Source organism: Mixophyes fleayi, chromosome 1 (assembly GCF_038048845.1).
Source record: "Mixophyes fleayi isolate aMixFle1 chromosome 1, aMixFle1.hap1, whole genome shotgun sequence".
NCBI lineage: Eukaryota > Metazoa > Chordata > Amphibia > Anura > Limnodynastidae > Mixophyes > Mixophyes fleayi.
In genome coordinates, this window is record NC_134402.1 from 154021548 (window position 1) to 154043286 (window position 21739).

At 40.7% G+C, this 21739-nt stretch overlaps 1 protein-coding gene across 1 annotated transcript in view; it reads right to left on the reverse strand.

Moving 5' to 3' along the window:
* Positions 1 to 2372: 2372 nt before the first annotated feature.
* The window catches only part of HERC3 (HECT and RLD domain containing E3 ubiquitin protein ligase 3), a 74726-nt gene continuing 55359 nt past the window's right edge, over positions 2373 to 21739 (reverse strand). Inside the window, exons 21-25 of the mRNA XM_075201832.1 lie at positions 20622 to 20688; positions 18940 to 19022; positions 16496 to 16679; positions 8874 to 8976; positions 2373 to 6322 (exon numbers count right to left, since the gene is read on the reverse strand). Coding sequence (XP_075057933.1) covers positions 6114 to 6322; positions 8874 to 8976; positions 16496 to 16679; positions 18940 to 19022; positions 20622 to 20688 — 646 coding nt within the window. The 3' untranslated portion in view covers positions 2373 to 6113. The remainder of the gene's footprint in view (positions 6323 to 8873; positions 8977 to 16495; positions 16680 to 18939; positions 19023 to 20621; positions 20689 to 21739) is intronic.

Below are 21739 nucleotides of genomic sequence, written 5' to 3' on the forward strand. Positions count from 1 at the left end.
AAAAATCTACCTGATTTAAAAAAAAAGAAAAAAAGAAAGAACATTCTGTGGAATGAGACCAGTGTCCTTCTCCATCACTAGCCTTTTAAAAAACGTATTGATTTCTCATAACCTCAGAGCTGCGGTCATGTTAAATCCCCATGTTATAAATAGCCCTAGCGCCATAATGAACTCATTATGCGCCAGCTCTTCAGCAAAATGCTAGTTTAACATCGTCCTAAAGGTTTACTTTTTATTGCCAAGCCAGTATCCCGTGGATGTATTGTGTTTTGTTTTACTACAGAAAGGGAAGGAAAGGGGCCACTGGTAAGTTGCAGGTATATTCACAAAAAATGAGGCAGATACAAGTACATTACAGAGGAGAATAGGTCCTAACAGAACTTTCAAAACTGAAAGTGCATAAATCAATGAAACAAACTGAATACATCCAGGGATACTAAAAGAGCTTAAAAGGGGTGAAGGCAACACCATTAAGAGAATTATTCAACCAGTCACTAGCTACAGGAGTAATTCCAGAGTACTGGAAAAGAGCAAATGTAGTTCCACTGCACAAAAGTGGAAGCAAGGAAGAGGCAAGTAACTACAGACCAGTGAGCCTTACATCAGTAGTAGGGAAATTGATGGAAATACTCTTAAAAGAATGAGTTGTATATCTCAAATCCAGCAATTTACAGAATCCCAAATGGCATGGATTTAATAGGGGGAGATCATGTCTAACAAGTCTTATTGACTTTTTTGACTGGGTGACTAAAGTAATAGATCAAGGAGGCTGTATATGTAGCCTATCTAGATTTTAGTAAGGCTTCTGACACTGTCTCACATCGCAGACTGTTAATTAAACTCGAAAGCTTGGGATTGGATTCTAAGAATGGTTGAATGAATAACATCTGGGTTGCAGGATCGAAAACAGATGGTTATAGTAAACTAGCTAAAGTATGCCGTATTGCCCGGGTTTAAATCTTCCAGTAATTAAGTTATCAATCAGTTGGATGCAACGGTCAACCTTTTAAAGGTAATTAGCAGCTCTTCTAATACATCCATGAGGTGGCTGCCCAGTGTAATTTTTGTTTTTATATTAAATGTCATCCAAATTCATCCAGTGGAAGGCCCAGGACAAGCTCCCTGGGTCAAAGTTCTGCCCAGTGAAGGACCTCAACTCTCTAGTACGTCTTCTGGGATCCAATGTTACCAGTCTGTGAAGTTTTCGTCAAAATCCATCCAGTGGAAGGCTCAGAACAGGATGTCTGGGTCAAAGTTCTGCCTAGCGTACACCAATGGGAGGTCTGACAGGACCCTAACCCCCCTAAAACCTCGCCAGGGTCCATCTGGACCACATTTTGTGATGGTTTCATCCCAATCCCAATCAGTGCAGGGGTATAACCGGACAGACAAATAGACCAATAATTTTTATATACAAGATGGAGTGCATTTACAGGAGGGAAAGGTTATCAGTGGACTAACTCAAGGATCTGTACTTGGACCAGTGCTTTTTAATATCTTTATTGGTGACGTTGCAAATGGTATTGATAGAAACTTTAATATATCAAGGGTATTAACAAGGTACAGGAGGGTAACATTCTTCAAAGGAAGAGAAGTATTAGAACATGAGGACATGCCCTGAAATTGGAGGGAAGTTGGTTCAGAGGAAATGTGAGAAAAAACTACTACTCAGAAAAGGTAGTGGATAAGTCGAATAGCCTCCCATCAGAGATGGTAGAGGCTAATACAGTAGAGCAATTTAAACATGCTTGGGATAGACATAAGGATATTCTTCCAAAGAGTAAAAGATCAAATAAGGTTGGAGGTTACCATAGGTTAAAAATTAGGAAGACTAGATGGGTCAGCAGTTCTTATCTGCCATCAAATTCTATGGTACAATGTTTTTTTGCCAAGCAGGAAGTCCCTGGATGTATATTGCTTTTTTGAACAAACGTGGATAATTGCATGCATTACAGATGAAGACCCTGGATGGAGGTGAGCACTAGGTGAGTACTACAGAGGGTGTTTTTATTTATTGCAAATAAAGTTTTGTTTTTTTAAAAGGTGTTAGTGTATTTGAATTATTTTTTCTTGGTGCATTACAGGCCCCAGGGCTTGCTGGCACTTGTTGTTCCCCAGCATTCTCACATGTGCTTTTTAAAGACCAAGGCATGATGGTATTTTTGTAGTTCTTTGACTAATGCTATAGTACACAGTCATGAATTCCGCTTCAAATATAATTTTCTGTAATATATATAAATATGTGCATATATATATATATATATATACACATACATACATACATACATACATACACACACACCACAATAGTGGACTCATCATAAACCCTCAGAAAACCAATTTTGAGAGGAAGAAACACCATTACAATAAGGTAGGGGGGTAAATCATGTTTATTCACATCATTTTCTTGACTGAAGTCATCCATTAAGACAATAGCAACCATGATACATTTTTCTATATATCTAAATGCAACACCAAGCGATACTGATTTCCATATCATGCATCCTTGGCATACAGTTATGTACCAGTTAAAACCTTAGTGCATATCGGTTTGTTGTTTTTGTATTTAATAGGGAGATTACAGGCCTTATAACTGGAAGATAAATACAAACAATAAACTTGTAACTAGAAAATTGTGCTAAATTACTATCTATGATAAGAAACTAATTGGGTGCATAACATAAAGCCTTCATTTTTTATATAGATGAGCTGTAAACCATTTCTAGCAAGCATATAATAAGGTTGGGACACATCTGAATTTCAAATCTTGCCATTTTTACTAAAATCAAGGATAATACTGCGCTAATTAAAACTCGATCAATAAGCTTCTCTCAAAAGGAAATTCACAGCATTTAAAACACTGTTGAAGCTTATTTTAGTTTTCAAAACATTGGTATTTAATATTAATATTGGTTTAATTTATACTATGGCACCAATAGCTCAATGTGCTATAACCAACAGCAACCAAACACAAATGTGCTATGATCAGTCTAAGGCAGTAGCAAATGTCTGATTGCTGTGGGTAAGAGTATATTTGTGCAATATGCACAATGTTATCAAACACGCCTTCAAGTGTGTTCAATCTCCTTTCTCAGAAACAAAATATATAACAGCTATGCCAATATAACACTTCAAAACATTAACTATGCACAAATCATGTACAGGAACAAGAAAATGTATTAAAAAATAATGTATTTGTTAAAAAGGAAAAAAATGCTGATTTAGTATTTTAAAATGATTTAAACAAAGTGCTCTCAGTCTCTCCTTTGTTATAATATTACTTGTACTTGCAGGGCCGGATTAAGGGAATGGAGGTCCCTGGGCTAAGGGGGCCTCCATTCCCCCGTGAGGTCCCCCCCCCCCCCCACCCCACAATCCAAGGAGACTACAGCTCGCCGGGGAAGGACTGCAGTGAAAGTGCTCAGCAGCATTGATCGCGACGGGGGCGCCCCCGCCCCCGACCGATCAATAATGTTGTTGAGCACTTTCAAGGGCCCCCTGGATGCCCGAGGCCACTGGGCTGTAGCCCAGTTAGCCCTAGGGTTAATCCGGCCCTGTGTACTTGCCTTACATATTTTCACCTTGCATATTTTATGTCTGTGGCAACTATTACAAATTAAGGAACTATTCTGTAATATTTAATTGTGCTAAGTTGTTTATATAAATGAATATATAACCCATACTTGCCTACTTTCTAGTTGCTTTTTCCGGGAGAGGGGCAGGTGTGGAGGGCGGGGGCGGCCAATCGCGTCATTTTGGCCCCGCCTCCACAACGGAAATGCCATTTTGTCTCGGGAGCGGGGCCAAAATGACGCGATTCACGTCATTTTGGGGTGCAGGTGCGGGATGCAGAGATTTGCCAGCTCTCCCGAGAGTCTGTGAGACTGACCCGAATTTCGGGAGTCTCCCGGACATTCCGGGAGAGTTGGCAAGTATGATATAACCTGAAGAGAGATTTAAAGTTTTAGTTCTTTAACAAAAAAGCAAAACAAAAAAAAAGAGCTATGAATGAAATCAGTGAGAGCAGTTCTAACATACCCTAAAAATTTCTATGTCTCTTGAAAGTAACACATATAAATGTATACACGTAATTGGGAAGGCAGCAGTGGTTATGCTGTAGAACTGTGCATTACAGCGGCTCTCTCTCCATCTACTGAGAGACTGTAGTATAAAACCTTCTCGAACTTACACAACTATCACTATCTACCACACTCTCTACAGGGCAAGCAGCACAGTATGAAAACATGATTCTCCTCTGTTCCATATGTAATTAAATTGTAAGATGATGGAAGAACACTGCAGCACTTTATAAAAATAGTAGCAACAAATAAAAAGTTTTTTTTTTGCTTCCCTGAAATTGCCAACATATTGACTCATTGGGCTAGATTTACTAAGCTGCGGGTTTGAAAAATTGGGGATGTTGCCTACAGCAACCAATCAGATTCTAGCTGTCATTTATTTAGTACTTTCTACAAAATGACATCTAGAATCTGATTGGTTGCTATAGGCAACATCCCCACTTTTTCAAACCAGCAGCTTAGTAAATCTAGCCCACTAACTCATATATCTGAGAAGACGGATGCAAATAAGGAAGACCTAGCATGCACTGTATTTTTCTGTGTTCTGCAAAGACCATTTGTGCCAAGGCAATAAGTCACTTGCACAACAGACACAGATTCTACATATGACATCGGCAAGGTCTACGGGGTGCAAGACTTTGTACCTTTTGATAGGAGGAGCTGGGTGAATCAGGTAATGATTTCCAGGCACGAGAATATGTATAACCATGGCCCCCACATGCGAAAACAAGTTTTGCAGGACATGATTATTTAAATAAGTTTGAATTGACGAAGAAAGTTAATTAACAGAGAGATTACTGTTTAGCGGTTGTCACAGAAAGTTTTTCTCCTACCAGAAGGAACCGGTTTTTCCCCCCATGTCCTTGGTGGAAACCAGGCCATGCCCTATACTTTAATTAGGTGGGTTTGGCACCTTCTAAGACATCCAAATCCATTACCACCAGTGCAAAAAAACAAACAAACAGGTATCCAAAAGTGATATTCACGCAATAAGATGTTCCCATACTGTACATTATTTTAAGACAGAAATGAAGCTAAACTAAGCAGCGTTTTTTAAGAAAGCCAAACTGGAAATGAATGAAGACATGGTCCTTAACGGTAGTAGGCTGAACTCTTTCTACTATGCACATTTCATGCTGGATCTACAGTTCTCCAAATATATTCAGAAATCAATATTTCAAGGGTCAGTTCCTAATACTGGGATGTCACCACCCACCTATATATACACACATAAAGCAGACAAACAGGCTCATTAGCGCAGAATGAACAACTACATGTTTTGCCCTTTCGAAAATGCAGTAATATCAGCTTTAAAGGAGACCTTTGGTTAGATGACACAATGTAATTAAGCTTTTTGTTTCCCTTAAATTTCTTCATGCATAGTCATTTATTTGTGGCAGGTTGTAATGTTTGGGTCACATGCAAGCCCTTACAGAATTTAATTTCAGATATATAAGGAAACAGACAAAAAGCAATGTTGGCTTTCTCTCTATAATCCGAACTCTAAAATCTCTAGGGAACTCATTCAATGGTGCTTAAAATCTCCCTTTACACAAGAAAGGTTGGACACGTTTTTCATGGGTAGATACTAGCGGACCAGATCACATTAAATTAAAAAACCAAACAAGACGTCACACAATCAAAGCCTTGAATGCTCCAAAGAGAAGTTGCTGGAGACAACTTTGTCCCATTCTCGATACATTTCTTAATAAAACTGTTTTCACCATACCAAAATAGAACGTTAACCACACTACAGTAAGATCAAAGTGAAACAAATGGGAAAGAAAAGAACAAAAAGATAAAAACTATAAAGATCTTAACAATTATCAAATACGTTGACGCCCATAGCCCGCACAGGATTTTTTTTTTTTGTCTTTTACATTTTGGTTACTTTACAAAAATAGAAACTGATGCATTTAATATTTTTCTGTATGTATACAACATTGAGTGTATTTTTACACTAATATTAAATAAGCCCATTAGAAATAAAGTGCATGTAGAGAGAGGGGGAGTACGGAAACACAAGATGATTTCTCATGCTAAGCTGAAGCCCTCATAATGGTCTATGGCTTGGGTGAGTCGTGTCCTGAGGATTTCTTTCTTGCTGTACTTGGGTAAGTCCAGGAGGTTGTAGCATGTGTGCGCTACAGGCAAGTGGTCCTCCCCGCTGGATATGGGCTGGATGATGATGTGTAAGCTGGACATTCCGTAGATAGGAATGCGGTCACTGCCGGTGAGAAACACTGCAAGGACAGCAGATTTGTTAGTGTTTTGTCAGAAACCCCTCCTCACAAATAATCAGATTTGCTTTAAGACATAGCCATTGCTTATATCATTAAAGGTGTTGCAGCACCGTTCCATATATTCTGTAATAAAGATGTTTCCACTGCTGACAGTTGATATGGCTGGCAGTAACACACTTTCCATAGAGAGCCGTTGCAAAGAGAATCATCTATTTGTTTATATAGCGCCACTAATTCCGCAGCGCTGTACAGAGAACTCATTCACATCAGTCCTTGTCCCATTGGAACTTACAGAGACTAAGGGCAATTTAATAGCAGCCAAATATCCTACTAGTAAAAAAACAGGAGGAGCCTGGAGAGTTAACATAAGGGCTCATGTTTTCAATACACTCCAGCACTAATAATAGCAGTATAAATTGGGTCACACACATATGTTGGCCTACTTGGCTTGATAGCTACCTATTACATTCAGTTTGTGCTGTTAGTCTGAGCAAGACTGGAAACCCAGTGGTTAAAAATAAAACTACATCAGACCGTGAGTTATTAGTTGGTATCCATTTACTCAAGAGCATTAGCCAATTAACTGTGGAATACATCTATAGATTGTAAGCTTGAGAGCAGTGCCCTCTTACCTCTCTGTTTATATATTCCTGTTTGTTCCCAATTGCAAAGTGCTACGTAATCTGCTGGCGCTATATAAATAAATAAATGTTGAGGATGATAGTATGGAGACATTGGACAAGCCTTTTCCAATGCATCCACTTTGTAAAACGTTGATTATTAAAGTCTTCATTACAGATGTGTTTCAATATCTTTGTTACAATTGTTATAGTTTAACCTCTTGCATCCTATTTCTGCCATCACTAGATCAGCTAACTGTTGGGAATACTTACACATGATTTAGTGATAGAAAATGAACCTTCAATTTTTTTTTGAATACTTCATTTTTATGTTTTATTCTACTTTTGATTAAGTCAGCAGAATGTCTGCAAGAAGAAAGTCATAAAAAGGGTTTAGGTACGTGTGTTTTGTGAGGGAATTAGAGAAGGAGATGTGTGAGATAGTTAAATAAAGGGAACAAATAACCAAAATTGAAACATAAACAGGGCTTTACACTGTAAATGTCACAAGGTTAACAAACATGCATGAATCTTACAGATAATTGATTAAAGCTAGTAGAATTTACGTTTTGGAGATATTGCTTAACCCACCATAGCATGATACAATGGCTCTGCAGAATTACACTTATTATTTTAGTATAAAAAGTTAGTAAAATGCTGTTACGATTTCAATTCATTGCATCAACCAACTTAAATGATAACTTCACTTCATGCTGATTAAATTGCTTGTTATACGCTGCTGTTTGCTGTGCTTTGTGCCACAGAAGAAAAAAAAGTTTCATGAAGGATCTTATTTGAGTTTCAAGTCAATTCCAATGTCAATACAGTTAGTTTCCAACACATACATAATAGAAGGATAAGCCAGGTATTAAAACCATACTTGCCAACATTTTATATTTTTGTCCCGGGACCTGCCAATAGGAGGTGGGCGTCATTTTAGCCAATTTAGCCGCGATTCCCGGTGAATTGCGGCGTTTGAACCGTATTCTGCCCACTTCACTAGGAAGTGGGCAGATCAGGGAGATTGCCACACTCTCTCGGGAGTCCGGGAGACTCCCGCGAAATGCGGGAGTCTCCCGGACGTTCCGGGAGAGTTGGCAAGTATGATTAAAACAGGGCATCCAAAATAAAATGTCAATGTATTAATCTGCATCTTACTAATTATGGAATCAGCATGATTCAGGGCTTGTTTACATCTATCCGATGTTTTGGGCTTTTAAAGGCATGAAAAAACAGCATTCAAAATAGGTAAAAAGGAGCCAATGGTGCCCTTCCCTCTTCCATTCTAAAATTTTAATACAGTCTCTAAAGAACATGGCAAGACCAATTTCTCATGTGGTAATACACGCTGCCAGTACAAAAAAATGTATTGGTAAAAGCACAAAGCCTGAGAAGGAAATGGAAAACGCATTAAAATGTATGACTAAGCCATCTAAAACACGTGTCCATTTTATACATTTTACTCATATTCCCAATGCACGGATGCGCAGAGGCCGTTACAGGCTTTTTCTGAAAATTGTTCCACAACTAACTGTGTAAAAAAATTGGTGTTGCCCATAGCAACCAATCCAATCTTTGTAGTTTAAAAACAGAAAATAAATGTCTAATTAGGGAAACATAACCTTCTCTTCTCTGTTGCCTGTGGAACTGCTTTTCCCCTTTCTTTACCAAAGTCACAAATTACTTACCTGAAGACACACACATTAGAAATTTGACTTAGGGCTTGTCCAGACAATGTCGTCTCTCACTTCGCTTTTAGATAAAACAGTTGGGAAAATAGTTCAATTGATTTTTGTGTTGACCACATTCCGAGAAGAATTAATTATGTCTGCAATCAAGTAGAATGGCAGCTCTCTGCAATCTACTTTCATTAAATAACAGAATATGTATTTTGCTTTTTGGACAGGTTATGCAAAAACACAGCTACTTACACAAAAACCTCTTCTTCTTCTCCTGAGGGAATTCATGGAACGTTTCCCAAAATATCTTTACAGTCGGGTGCACAGCTGAGTATTCACCTTTGTAGACAGCATTCTATAAAACATCCAATAAGGCCTTGTTGTTAGCTTTGTATGCTAGTTGTAATTTCCCTTTATAAAGGCCGTAAACAACAGATTCAATTTGGCAGACCCCCTTCATATGCTTTATAATCAAAGGACTACTGTGCATAATTTATGCATGTATATATATTTAGTAGAGCATAGCTGTTTGGCATATTAAATTATTGTACAACAATCTAGATTTTGTTCTCGGTTTTATTGTAGGAATAAATGGCCCTAATATTGTGGAACTGCAATTGTTATCAATCTACTGCAATATGAATAAAAGGTCACTTTGCTGCAAATAATATGTAGCTGTATTATTACTTATTAGCTAATAATGTGGTCAGTAACCTAGGAAACCTGAGTCAAGCTAATGTGCATAGCTAGATACAACCAGTAAGATAAGGTATGGCAGGGAAACAGTGAGCCTGCATACACAGTAATTCCAAATCAATAAAATAGAGAGAAACATGAAATGTTAATTTAAAGCACATACAAACACAACAAAACTCTATGAGCCTCAGTCATTAAGGAAAGCAAAGCATCAAAAATAAGTAGGGATGTGCACCGGCGACTTTTGAGGTCTCGTGTTTTGTGTTTTGGATCCGGATTTTCATTATTTTTGGGGTTCGGATTTGTCTCGCAAAACACTTGACGAAAGGTCTCGGTTCGGATTTAAGGTTTTGGATTCAGATTTTTTTTGGAAAAAACATAAAAAGTTTAAAAATCAAGTTTTTGGGCTTATTTTCACTCCTATGCTATTAGTAACCTCAATAACATTCAATAACAAGCATTTCCACTAATTTACAGTGTATTCTGAACACCTCACAATATAGTTATTAGTCCAAAACGTTGCAACGAGGTATCTTTCTGGACTGCGTAGAGGAGTGGGTCACCACAATATATATAATAAGAAAACCATCAACTTGTATGATTCGCACCAATAAATGTACCTGGACTGCGTAGAGGAGTGGGTCACCACAATATATATTAAAAACCCTGAACTTGTTTGATTCGCACCAATAAATGTACCTGGACTGCGTAGAGGAGTGGGTCACCACAATATATATTAAAAACCCTGAACTTTTATGATTCGCACCAATAAATGTACCTGGACTGCGTAGAGGAGTGGGTCACCACAATATATATTAAAAACCCTGAACTTGTTTGATTCGCACCAATAAATGTATCTGGACTGCGTAGAGGAGTGGGTCACCACAATATATATAATAAGAAAACCATCAACTTGTATGATTCGCACCAATAAATGTACCTGGACTGCGTAGAGGAGTGGGTCACCACAATATATATTAAAAACCCTGAACTTGTATGATTCGCACCAATAAATGTACCTGGACTGCGTAGAGGAGTGGGTCACCACAATATATATTAAAAACCCTGAACTTTTATGATTCGCACCAATAAATGTATCTGGACTGCATAGAGGAGTGGGTCACCACAATATATATAATAAGAAAACCATCAACTTGTATGATTCGCACCAATAAATGTACCTGGACTGCGTAGAGGAGTGGGTCACCACAATATATATTAAAAACCCTGAACTTTTATGATTCGCACCAATAAATGTACCTGGACTGCGTAGAGGAGTGGGTCACCACAATATATATTAAAAACCCTGAACTTGTATGATTCGCACCAATAAATGTACCTGGACTGCGTAGAGGAGTGGGTCACCACAATATATATTAAAAACCCTGAACTTTTATGATTCGCACCAATAAATGTATCTGGACTGCGTAGAGGAGTGGGTCACCACAATATATATAATAAGAAAACCATCAACTTGTATGATTCGCACCAATAAATGTACCTGGACTGCGTAGAGGAGTGGGTCACCACAATATATATTAAAAACCCTGAACTTGTATGATTCGCACCAATAAATGTACCTGGACTGCGTAGAGGAGTGGGTCACCACAATATATATTAAAAACCCTGAACTTTTATGATTCGCACCAATAAATGTATCTGGACTGCATAGAGGAGTGGGTCACCACAATATATATAATAAGAAAACCATCAACTTGTATGATTCGCACCAATAAATGTACCTGGACTGCGTAGAGGAGTGGGTCACCACAATATATATTAAAAACCCTGAACTTTTATGATTCGCACCAATAAATGTATCTGGACTGCGTAGAGGAGTGGGCACTGGGCACCACAATAAAATATATAAAAAACCTTCAACGGGTCTGCATTACACTGCACATACGGCTGCTCCTCCATCCTCTCCATCATATACATGTTGGAGTTTTAGCGTGTGACAACCTCTTGTTTTTGATAATGTCAGTGCATTTTGAATATTTTTCAATTTGCCCCACACCACTGAATGTACTTTATCTATGATACGCATCTATCTATCTATCTTGACTGCGTAGTGTGGTGGCCCCGGTACACAATTTGGTACCGAGGCCACAATATAATTAAAAAACCCTCCACGGGTCAGAATTCCACCAAAAAAGGGTATGGACTGCGTAGTGTGGTGGCCCGGTACACAATTTGGTACCGAGGCCACAATATAATTAAAAAATTGGGCATCAACTGTCACCGTTGTTTAATATCTGATACACCTAAATATGGACTGCACAGTGGAGTGGCCCCGGTAGTAAATTTGGTGCCGGGGCCACAATACCTCCTCCAACTTCAAAGTGTAGTGTTTATAAAGACAGACAGCGTCGAAGTGTTATTAGTTGACTTTCTTAACCCTAAAATTGTCCCTGTTGCAAATATTCGTGCAATGGACAGTTACTTTTCTATTGAAAGACTCAAGCTTTCAAGTGTAGTGTTTATAAAATATAAACAACAATACAGTAGTTTTAGAGCACGTCAATACCTCTTGTTTTAAATTATGACAGGGCATTTTACTTTTGGTTTAATTTCTTGAATTTGTTTAAATTTGGTTTTACTTTTTGAACATGGCAAACGACTGTTGATTGGTCATATAATGCAAAAAAAAAAGTTCCAAGATGGAATTGTCCTTGGGCCCTCACACCCACCCTTATGTTGTTGAAATAGGACATGCACACTTTAACAAACCAATCATTTCAGCGACAGGGCCTACCAAGCAACTTTGGCTGAAATGATTGGTTTGTTTGGGCCCCTACACCAAAAAAGCTATTCATCTCTCCCTGTACAGACTAAACGGGCTCTACTGAGGCAAGATGTCATCCTCAACCTCTGATTCCTCTCCCCCTACAGTGTGTACTTCCTCCTCATCACACATTATCAATTCGTCCCCGCTGGACTCCCCAACCACAGGTCCCTCTGTAGTATCTGGAGGGCAGTGCTGTACTTCATTGAGGAATTGATTATTCATTTTTATAAACATCATTTTTTCAACGTTGTGAGGAAGCAACCTCCTTCGCCGCTCACTGACCAGGTTCCCCGCTGCACTAAAAACTCTTTCCGAGTACAAACTGGAGGGGGGACAACTCAGGTAAAATAGAGCCAGTTTGTACAGGGGCTTCCAAACTGCCTTTTTTTCCTGCCAGTAACAATATGGACTGTCTAACATGTCTACTTGGATGGTGTCAGCAAAGTAATCATCCACAATTTTTTCTATTGTGACAGCATCCAATGCAGTGAGAGTAGACATGTCTGCAATGGTTGGCAGGTCCTTCAGTCCGGACCAGATGTTATCAGCATCCCCGCCAGTGCCTCTTTTGGGAAAACTGAGCTTTTTCCTCGCAGCCATAGATGTGGAAGAAAATGAGGGTGGAGCTGTTGGCATGTCACGGTCCTCTTCAGAGGACAATCTCCTGACCAGCAGGTCTTTGCACCGCTGTAGACTTGTGTCCACTGGAAACAGAGACACAACATACGCTTTAAACCGAGGATCGAGCACGGTGGCCAGAATGTATTCCTCTGACTTTAAAAGAGTGACCACCCTCGGATCCTGGCAAAGCGTACGAAGGGCTACATCCACAAGAGCTACATGCTTGGTGTAATCGCAATGGCTTACCAGCTCCTCCCTCACTTTCTCCAGCTGCTTCTGCAACAGCCTGATCAGGGGAATGACCTGACTCAAGCTGGCAGTGTCAGAACTGACTTCTCGTGTGGCAAGTTCAAATGGCTGCAGAACCTTGCACAACACGGAAATCAGTCTCCACTGCGCTTGACTGAGGCGCATCCCCACTCCTTTGCCTATGTCGTAAGTGGCTGTGTAGGCCTGAATGGCCTTTTGCTGCTCCTCCATCCTCTGCAGCATATAGAGGGTGGAGTTCCAGCGCGTCACAACCTCTTGTTTGAGGTGATGGCAGGGCAGGTTCATGCTTTTTTGATGTGCCTCTAGTCTGCGGTAGGCACTGGCTGAATGCCGAAAGTGTCCAGCAATTTTGCGCGCCACCGCTAGCATCTCCTGCACACCCCTGTCACTCTTGAGGTAATGCTGCACCACCAAATTAATGGTGTGGGCAAAACATGGGACGTGCTGGAAATTGCCCATATTTAATGCCCGCACAATGTTACTGGCATTGTCTGACACCACAAATCCCCATGAGAGTCTAAGTGGGGTAAGCCACTGGGAGATAATTTCCCTCATTTTCTCTAATATGTTGTCAGCGTTGTGCCTCTTATTAAAGCCTGTAATACACAATGTTGCCTGCCTTTGCACGAGCAGCCATTTTGTAGTTGCTGCTACTGATGCAGCTGTTGCTGTTGCTGCGGAAGGGGATGCATCTACCCAGTGGGCTGTCACAGTCATATAGTCCTTCGTTTGCCCAGAACCACTTGTCCACATGTCCGTGGTTAAGTGGACAGTGGGTACAACCGCATTTTTTAGAGCACTGAGGACACTTGATCGTACTTCTCTGTACATTTTTGGTATCGCCTGCCTAGTGAAGTGGAATCTCGACGGGATTTGGTACCGAGGACACAATACCTCCATTAACCCTCTAAATCCCACTCCACTGATGGCGGACACCGGGCGCACGTCTAACACCAACATTGCAGTTACAGCCGCAGTTATACGCTTTGCAATAGGGTGACTACTATCGTATTTTGTGGTCATGGCAAACGACTGTTGGACGGTCAATTGTTTTGTGAAAGACTTAGCGGTCTTACGACTTCCCCTCTGGGAAGATGACCGACTAACAGCAGCAACAGCAGCAGTGGCAGTAGTAGGCGTACCGCTGCAGGATTCCTCGGATGAATCCCGTATTGAGGAGGACTCAGTCTGGCTGCTGACTTGGGCTGCAGGACTGAATCTGATGGAGATTGTGGAGGAAGTTGACGAGGAGGGTGTTGCTGGTGTGTATCCAACTGGACCACGGGATTTAGGTGTCCCTGTACCGATGAGGGTCCTAGCCCCAGTTCCTGAACTAACCACTGAACTATGAAGGTTATTCAGGTGACGTATAAGGGAGGATGTTCCTAGGTGGGCAAGATCCTTACCCCTGCTTATTTGAGCTTTACATAAGCTACATATGGCCATACATTGGTTGTCTGGATTTGGATAAAAATAACTCCAGACCGAAGAGGTGCATTTTTTGGTCTTCTGACCAGGCATGACGATGGGCTTTTTCATCCCATGGACATCAGCTGTTTCCCCCCCTGGTGCCTCATTTACAATAACCACATCACCATCCTCATCATCAAGTTCCTCCACAGCGCCAGCTACATCATCAATAGCCTCCTCCCGAGCCACCTCTTCCCGTACAGTGATGGGAAGGTCAGGCTTGACAACCACCAACATCCTTGGACTCGCCTTGTGGATTTGTGATAATTTCTCTTTAGAAGGCAGAGTTGTTTGCTGTTTTGTTGCTGACAGCATAACTCTCTTCAATTTTTTGTAGGGGGGGGGGAGGAGGAGGAGGGCTAAGATCCGTGGGTGAAGCTGAACCACTAGTCATGAACACGGGCCAGGGCCTAAGCCGTTCCTTGCCACTCCGTGTCGTAAATGGCATATTGGCAACTTTACGTTTCTCCTCAGATGATTTTAAGTTTCTCTTTTTGCTACTTTTTCTTAACTTGGGCTTTTTGGATTTTACATGCCCGGTACTACGAGATTGGGCATCGGGCTTGGAAGACGACGTTGATGGCATTTCATCGTCTATGTCATGACTAGTGGCAGCAGCTTCAGCATTAGGAGGAAGTGGGTCTTGATCTTTCCCTACTTTATCCTCCAAATTTTTGGTCTCCATTATATGTAGCACAAGATACTGCAGAATGTGTGAACTTGGTAATATTGCAGTACCAATGGACTTATACTGCTGGATTGGTTTTGCAAATTTGGTTATAATTATATATATTTTTTTTAATTTTTAATTTTTTTTTACTTTTTTTTTATTTTTTAAAAACTTGGGAATAATGGGGAAATAACTATGCCCTTAGAAGCACAGAGCACAGGACACAGCACCACTGGACTGAACAGGACACGGCACAGGACCCAGCAGCACTACGGAACTCAGCAGGACAGAGCACAGGACACAGCACCACTGGACTGATACTGCAGAATGTGTGAACTTTGTAATATTGCAGTACCACTGGACTTTTACTGCTGAATGTGTGAACTTGGTAATATTGCAGTACCAATGGGCTTATACTGCAGGATTGGTTGTGCAAATTTTGTGGTAATTAAAAAAAATTAAATTAGTTTTTGGTATTTTTTTAAATAACTTTTTTTTATTTTTTTAAACACAGGGGAATATTGGGGAAATAACTATGCCCTTAGAAGCACAGAGCACAGGACACAGCACCACTGGACTGAACAGGACACAGCACAGGACCCAGCACCACTGACCTCAGAAGGACAGAGCACAGCACACAGCACTACTGGACTGATACTGCAGAACACAGCACAGCACAGCACAGCACAGAACTAAACAGCACAGCACAGAACTAAACAGCACAGCACGAGATCTACCAGGACAGAGGACCACCTAACACACCCTCCCTCTACCCTGATCAATGCCCGAGTGAAGATGGCGGCGACTAGCGGGGAATTTATAGGATCCGAGTATCGCGAGATCCGACAACGGGATTATGAGTCAGAGCCTCAGTTTCAGATTTGAATTTGGCGCCAATACCCGGATCTGTCTCGGATCCGACTCGGATCGGCAACGTTCGGGTGGGCTCGGATTTCAGAAATCCGAGTGCGCTCATCTCTAAAAATAAGTAACTTTGCACCTGGGCAAAACCATGTTGCATTGGAGGGGGAGGTAAATTTAAAATGATTTATAGTTGGGGTACGATATGTCATAGATCAACTTTAAATTTCACTGTAAAAATAGAGCTATCAATTATTTGTGTCCTACATGAAAAAACAGCCAATATTTAACTTATGTGCAAATTAATAAACTAATTTGCACCCCTTGCATTGTAACATGGTTTGTCCCGGAGAACATTTACTCCTTATTTTGCCTTACTTTCCTTAGTTACTCAGGCCCTATATAATCTTCCCAATTTTCAAAGAATGTTTTTTACAAACCAGGTTATAGTAGTCATTACATAGAACAATTATGCCCTTGGCTTTCTGTGGCACTCACCTCTTCCAGCTCCTGCCAGTTATAGTTGCTGCTGCCAACCACCATGGCTCTCAGCTCAGAGGGCTGAAAAAGTTCCAGGACTTTCCCGCCACAAACCTTAAGAAATCCTGTAGAGAATGCCTCATACCATTCTTGCACTGACTGGTTGAACACATAGTTCACATAAGCGTCGACAAATTCCTGCCTACAAAGAAACAGTAAATAAATAAATAGTAACTGTAATCTTGGGAACACATCTCTATTTAAATAAAAAACTGCAACAAATACAGTGTATAAATACCATTTCTATATTTTTAAAAGTTCCCATTAAAAGGTCCTAATGAGGTCCAGGCACCTGGTGAGATGTCCAAAGCCCATGTATATGCCTCTTATTCCTGCCCTGCAGTTGTTGGATATTCCCGAGTGTCTCAATCCCCTGCTGTACTGCCATGTAATGGTTACTTGCGAACACCCTAGTGTACACCTTGGCTATTTGGTGGAACAGTTCTCATCTAGCTTTATAAGTATCTGAAGAATTTATCAAGCGGGACCTGGTCTTCCTTTGGTAGGTTGCATTTCCTGGGCCTCCAGAGCAGTACTTTATACTCAGCCTACAGGGATTCACGCTTGAGCTCCTGTACGTGAAGAAATCTAGACTAGGTCAATGCAAACTGATTTTTTTGCTCTTCATATACCCAGGTGTAGCTTGCCCTAGTTCCTGTTAGACTATTCTACAATTGTGCTGTAATGTATTACAGGGTGTCCATTAGCTCTATGGCCTTAGATAAGCAAAACAATACAGTTGCTACTTCTTAGTTTGAGTCTGATTTATTGAAGAGTGTAAGAGGCTGTATTCCACCTAGTAATAGTAAGATATAGTGGAATGGTTCAGTAGACATCCCTTCAGTTAAAGCAGAACACTGCAGAGTAGACAATCATACCACTCCTTTAGAAGCTTTCTGCAGTGATCCTAATAGGGCCCTAAGATGACAGGTCTACCTAATGCCTTTCACTGGGAAATGTATTTTCAGCCCCAAAGTGTATAAAGTCCATCAAAAGCACAAGGATCCTCAAGATCATTTAACAAATGTGGTGCTAGATCTAAATGTGTCCATTATCATCACATCAACTGGGACTGTACTACTTGACCAAAGAGTTTGATTCAATGGTACATTTAACAAGCAATGATCTGTATCTTATTTCATCAATACTTTTTGGACAGTTACTAAAGAAGTGATGGGCAACCCAATACACTTCACGGGCTGCATGGTGCGGTTCTCTAACCTTGAAAAGTGCCACATATTACCATTTATCCCAGTAAAAAGTTAAAACAATACATTTAATCAAAGAAAGAGAAACCTATAGTAACAAAGCAGCAGGCATGTTAAACAAGTGTTACAAGCTATAACTAACAAATCTGACAATAAAGCAATAAGGAGCTTGGAGTTGCAGCTGGAATTTTATCATTGTACTATTGCTCATCACTGTACTAAAGAAATAAAGCGGATATAAAAGGATGGTTTTGCAATTTAAAGGAGAGCTTTAAGCAAAACGTTAAAATTTAGTTTTGGATAAAGTTCACCAAGTTATAACAAAACACAAAAGTTAGATTTACCACTGCCATGGTGACCCTGCATCTCAGCGAAGGTTCCATGGGTGCGCTATGTTTTCACAAGTTACCGTTATAAATACAGAGCAGTGTAGGAGATGCCCCGCCCTTCCACCATGAACTATGTGTGTGCAATGATATTTGGTGTGTGAAAAGACTCCTCTTATCTTAATCAGAAAGCCGAGGAGCACTGGAACCGTGGTGGGTAAAGGGGGGATGAGGGTGACAAGTTGGATCACTGGATGGATCACCACGGCACAGGAAATTTTAAAATTGCATTTAATTGTATTGCAGTATACATGGGGAGGTGATCACCATTTAGAGCTTTGGACCAGCAGTTTCCTTTCTCATTTTATGCAGAAGTATCTGTGCCTGACACAAGCGTCCCTGAAAGCATCTCTGATGCATTTGTCTGCTTGCCCTCCCCATTGCATTGCAAGCTAATTTTCCCTTTTCTGGCTAGAACATTTGGACAACCCAGGGTATTTTAGAATGCAAGGCAGCCACAACACAAATGCCCATTCTGCTGCCCAAACACTGAGTGACAGGATCAATGTCCAATCTATTTATGTAAGTGAGTGGCCAGATTTTACTAAATTTGACAGTCTGGCTACTGTGCAGACACTTCTGGCATGGACAGGGCCTATCATTTAGGTTGGAAGATAATTGAACATACAGGGGATAACGGTCATTTTTTGACTGGTTTTACCAACATAAGCTGATCAATTTCAATTGCCTTATTATTGGTCATGTGGCTCACTTGGGTGCCACGCACACTGCCATATCAGGCCTATTACCCAATATTGCTGCTGAGACTGCAGAGTGTGTGTCATCATAAATGTCACACAGAACATACCTGTTTTCTTTATTCACAGTAATCTTCTCTCCACCAGGCACCAAGGGTTTTATTTCAGTCAGCCCATAACTTTCCCTGCAGATCTAAAAACAAACACAGCACACAAAATTTCAGGTCAAATATTTTGAAATATTGCTTTATGTACACATTTACAAGAAGACGTTTTAAGAACAGATTTTAAAATCCAACTTGCTTAGCACAAGATTAGTAACTTGAAACTTCAGTGACTGTTTGGCAAACCTGGGGGGATGGTGGGTTCCTAGTGCCTGGAACCCGACCATCACCAGCCTGTGGCACTGTATGCTTGAGGTGGCTGCTGGACCCTGCCCCAGGGACCAGCCACTTTGAAGCTTGTGTGCAGATCGTTGTGGTGAGAAATATTAATTTCATAGTAGGTTGAGAGTGGAGCTTTTAATTTATTGGTGGGGTGCAGGTTAGGGATATTTAATTTAATAGTGGGGTTATGGTAGATCTATTAAGGGTGGGATTATGGGACTATTCATTGAATGCTGGGGTGGTTTGGGCGCTATTAATTGACTGTGTGGCTGAATTCGGGGAGAAGGAGATCTATTTCTTAAAAGTAACTGCTAATTATTTAATGTTTGGGAGGAAACAGGTTTATTTATTAAATGTAAATACCATTAATTTAATGTTGGGGGGAAATGGATCGTTTTATTAAAGGTGAATAACATTAATTTACTGGCCGGGTTGGTTGCAGGGAGGCCTAATTATTAAACGTGGGTCCATTTGATTTAATAAGGGCTGCTTTGGGGGAGGCCTACTGTGTTCACTCATTGCTGGGATTTCTAGATCATGAACCTGTCCTTTTTCCATTCAGGGACCCAACATTCCAAGATCCAGACAAGCAGCAACGGAGCTTAGAACACGAGCAGCAGCAAGAAGTATTGAAAGCAGCAAGAACAGGTAGGAGAGAGCAGGACAGTCTGCCAACTGTTCTGACACACTCAGTCAGGAATGTCTCCTGACTGTAGGGACAGTTGGGAGGTATAACCTGCTTCACTTGGCTCTGCTCGAAAAGGGAGAGCTGCGTGCACCTAACAGTAGTGCACGCAGCATTACCTGTGTATATGATGGGGCAAGAAAGAGTTGGAGAGCAGCCAAGCACTGTCTAAAAATATATCCACGACCCCATGCATGCTGGTCACACCCCAGTGATGGGGTGGCGTGGAAACCCCTCTCCACAAATCCTGCGCTTGCCCCTGCTGGGAGATTGAATTTACCACTCAAAGTATCTTCCAGTATACCTACTATGGAGGGACTGGCTGGGGGGCATGGGAGTCGGTCCCATAGTGGGCTACCTTGGGCTGGGTCACTGGACTTCCTGTATTTTTATTCTTTTAAAACGTTCCTTTAGGCTGCTGAGCAGAGACTTGCACCTCTCCCTCCCCGGGCCTCCCACTGCTGCTACAGGGTCTAGCGCAACGTCCTAAATGAAGTCAGCTCCGGACGGCTGGTAGCCACACCCCAATAAAGCAGTGTCCCAGTTGCTGCTTCTGAAGTTGTTAGGACAACAGTGTGTTGATTTGCATTCTGGGACTCCCAGGAGGCAATGCGTCTCCTGGGAGTCCTGAGTCACATGAAGACATTTGAGCTTGAAATAAGAACCCATTGGGTGACATCAATACAGAGGTCTTGTACTGTACAATACAGTAACTCCTTACTGTGAAGTTAAGGCAAAAGGTATCCTCAATATCTTCTCCGGGATAATCTAATAGCTGCTGTAGGCTCCTACAGGAACAATAGAAAAGCAAAAAGCAAAACAAAGAACATGGGTAAATGGTTGACAAATATTAAAATATATTTGCTTTCTCAGTTTCATTTAAATATAAAGCGGCAATCTCAGTTATATGCAGCTTTTATAAGTGCAGATTGTTCCAAAGGTCCTGAGCTACCTAATACATCCTCGCTCTGCTTACACCAGTCTACAGCCCATAGGGTGGTGCTTCACATCTTCCAGTACCACTCACACAAACTGTATAGTGATTTTAAATGAGGAACTAAAATAACAGTTATTGAAAATGAAAAGAAAAAAACAATTCCCAGGAACTTAAATAAGAACTAGTGTTATTAACATTTTTGTTTTCATTTTGCAAATACTGGGGAAGTGTTTGTCTCAAATGTTTGTGTAAAGATTTGCATATTACTAACATTTTCTAGAAGTCACTAAAGAGGTAAGCACAAGCCAGTGTAACATTCACTATGTATACTTTGTTTTCTATAGAGAAATTCAGAATCTTAGAAAGTGAGACAAGAGGCCAAGGGCTAGATTTACTAAGCTGCGGGTTTGAAAAAGTGGGGATGTTGCCTATAGCAACCAATCAGATTCTAGCTTTCATTTATTTAGTGGTTTCTACAAAATGACAGCTAGAATCTGATTGGTTGCTATAGGCAACATCCCCACTTTTTCAAACCCGCAGCTTAGTAAATCTAGCCCCAATAGGGAAGCTTGTCGGTTACAATGAAGGGCGTTTATGTGTTTTATACAATAAATATTTCAGGGAGAAGTGATTGATTACAATTAGAACATGTTTCAAACATAAGAGCAGGATTTGACATAGTTTTAAAAGAGGGTGCATTTAAGCACTGCCATATTAGAAAATAAACATTTACCATCGTGCAGGGGCATGTTAAACTAAGAGAAATGGCAACCCTGTCACACAAGTAAATGTTATTAGTGTCACTGTCATTATTCTATGTACCAACAGGGTAGAACTTACAAATCTTAAACTAGTTCTGTAAATCTGCTGCCCTCAAAACCTGTGGTCCTAGACAGCTGCAC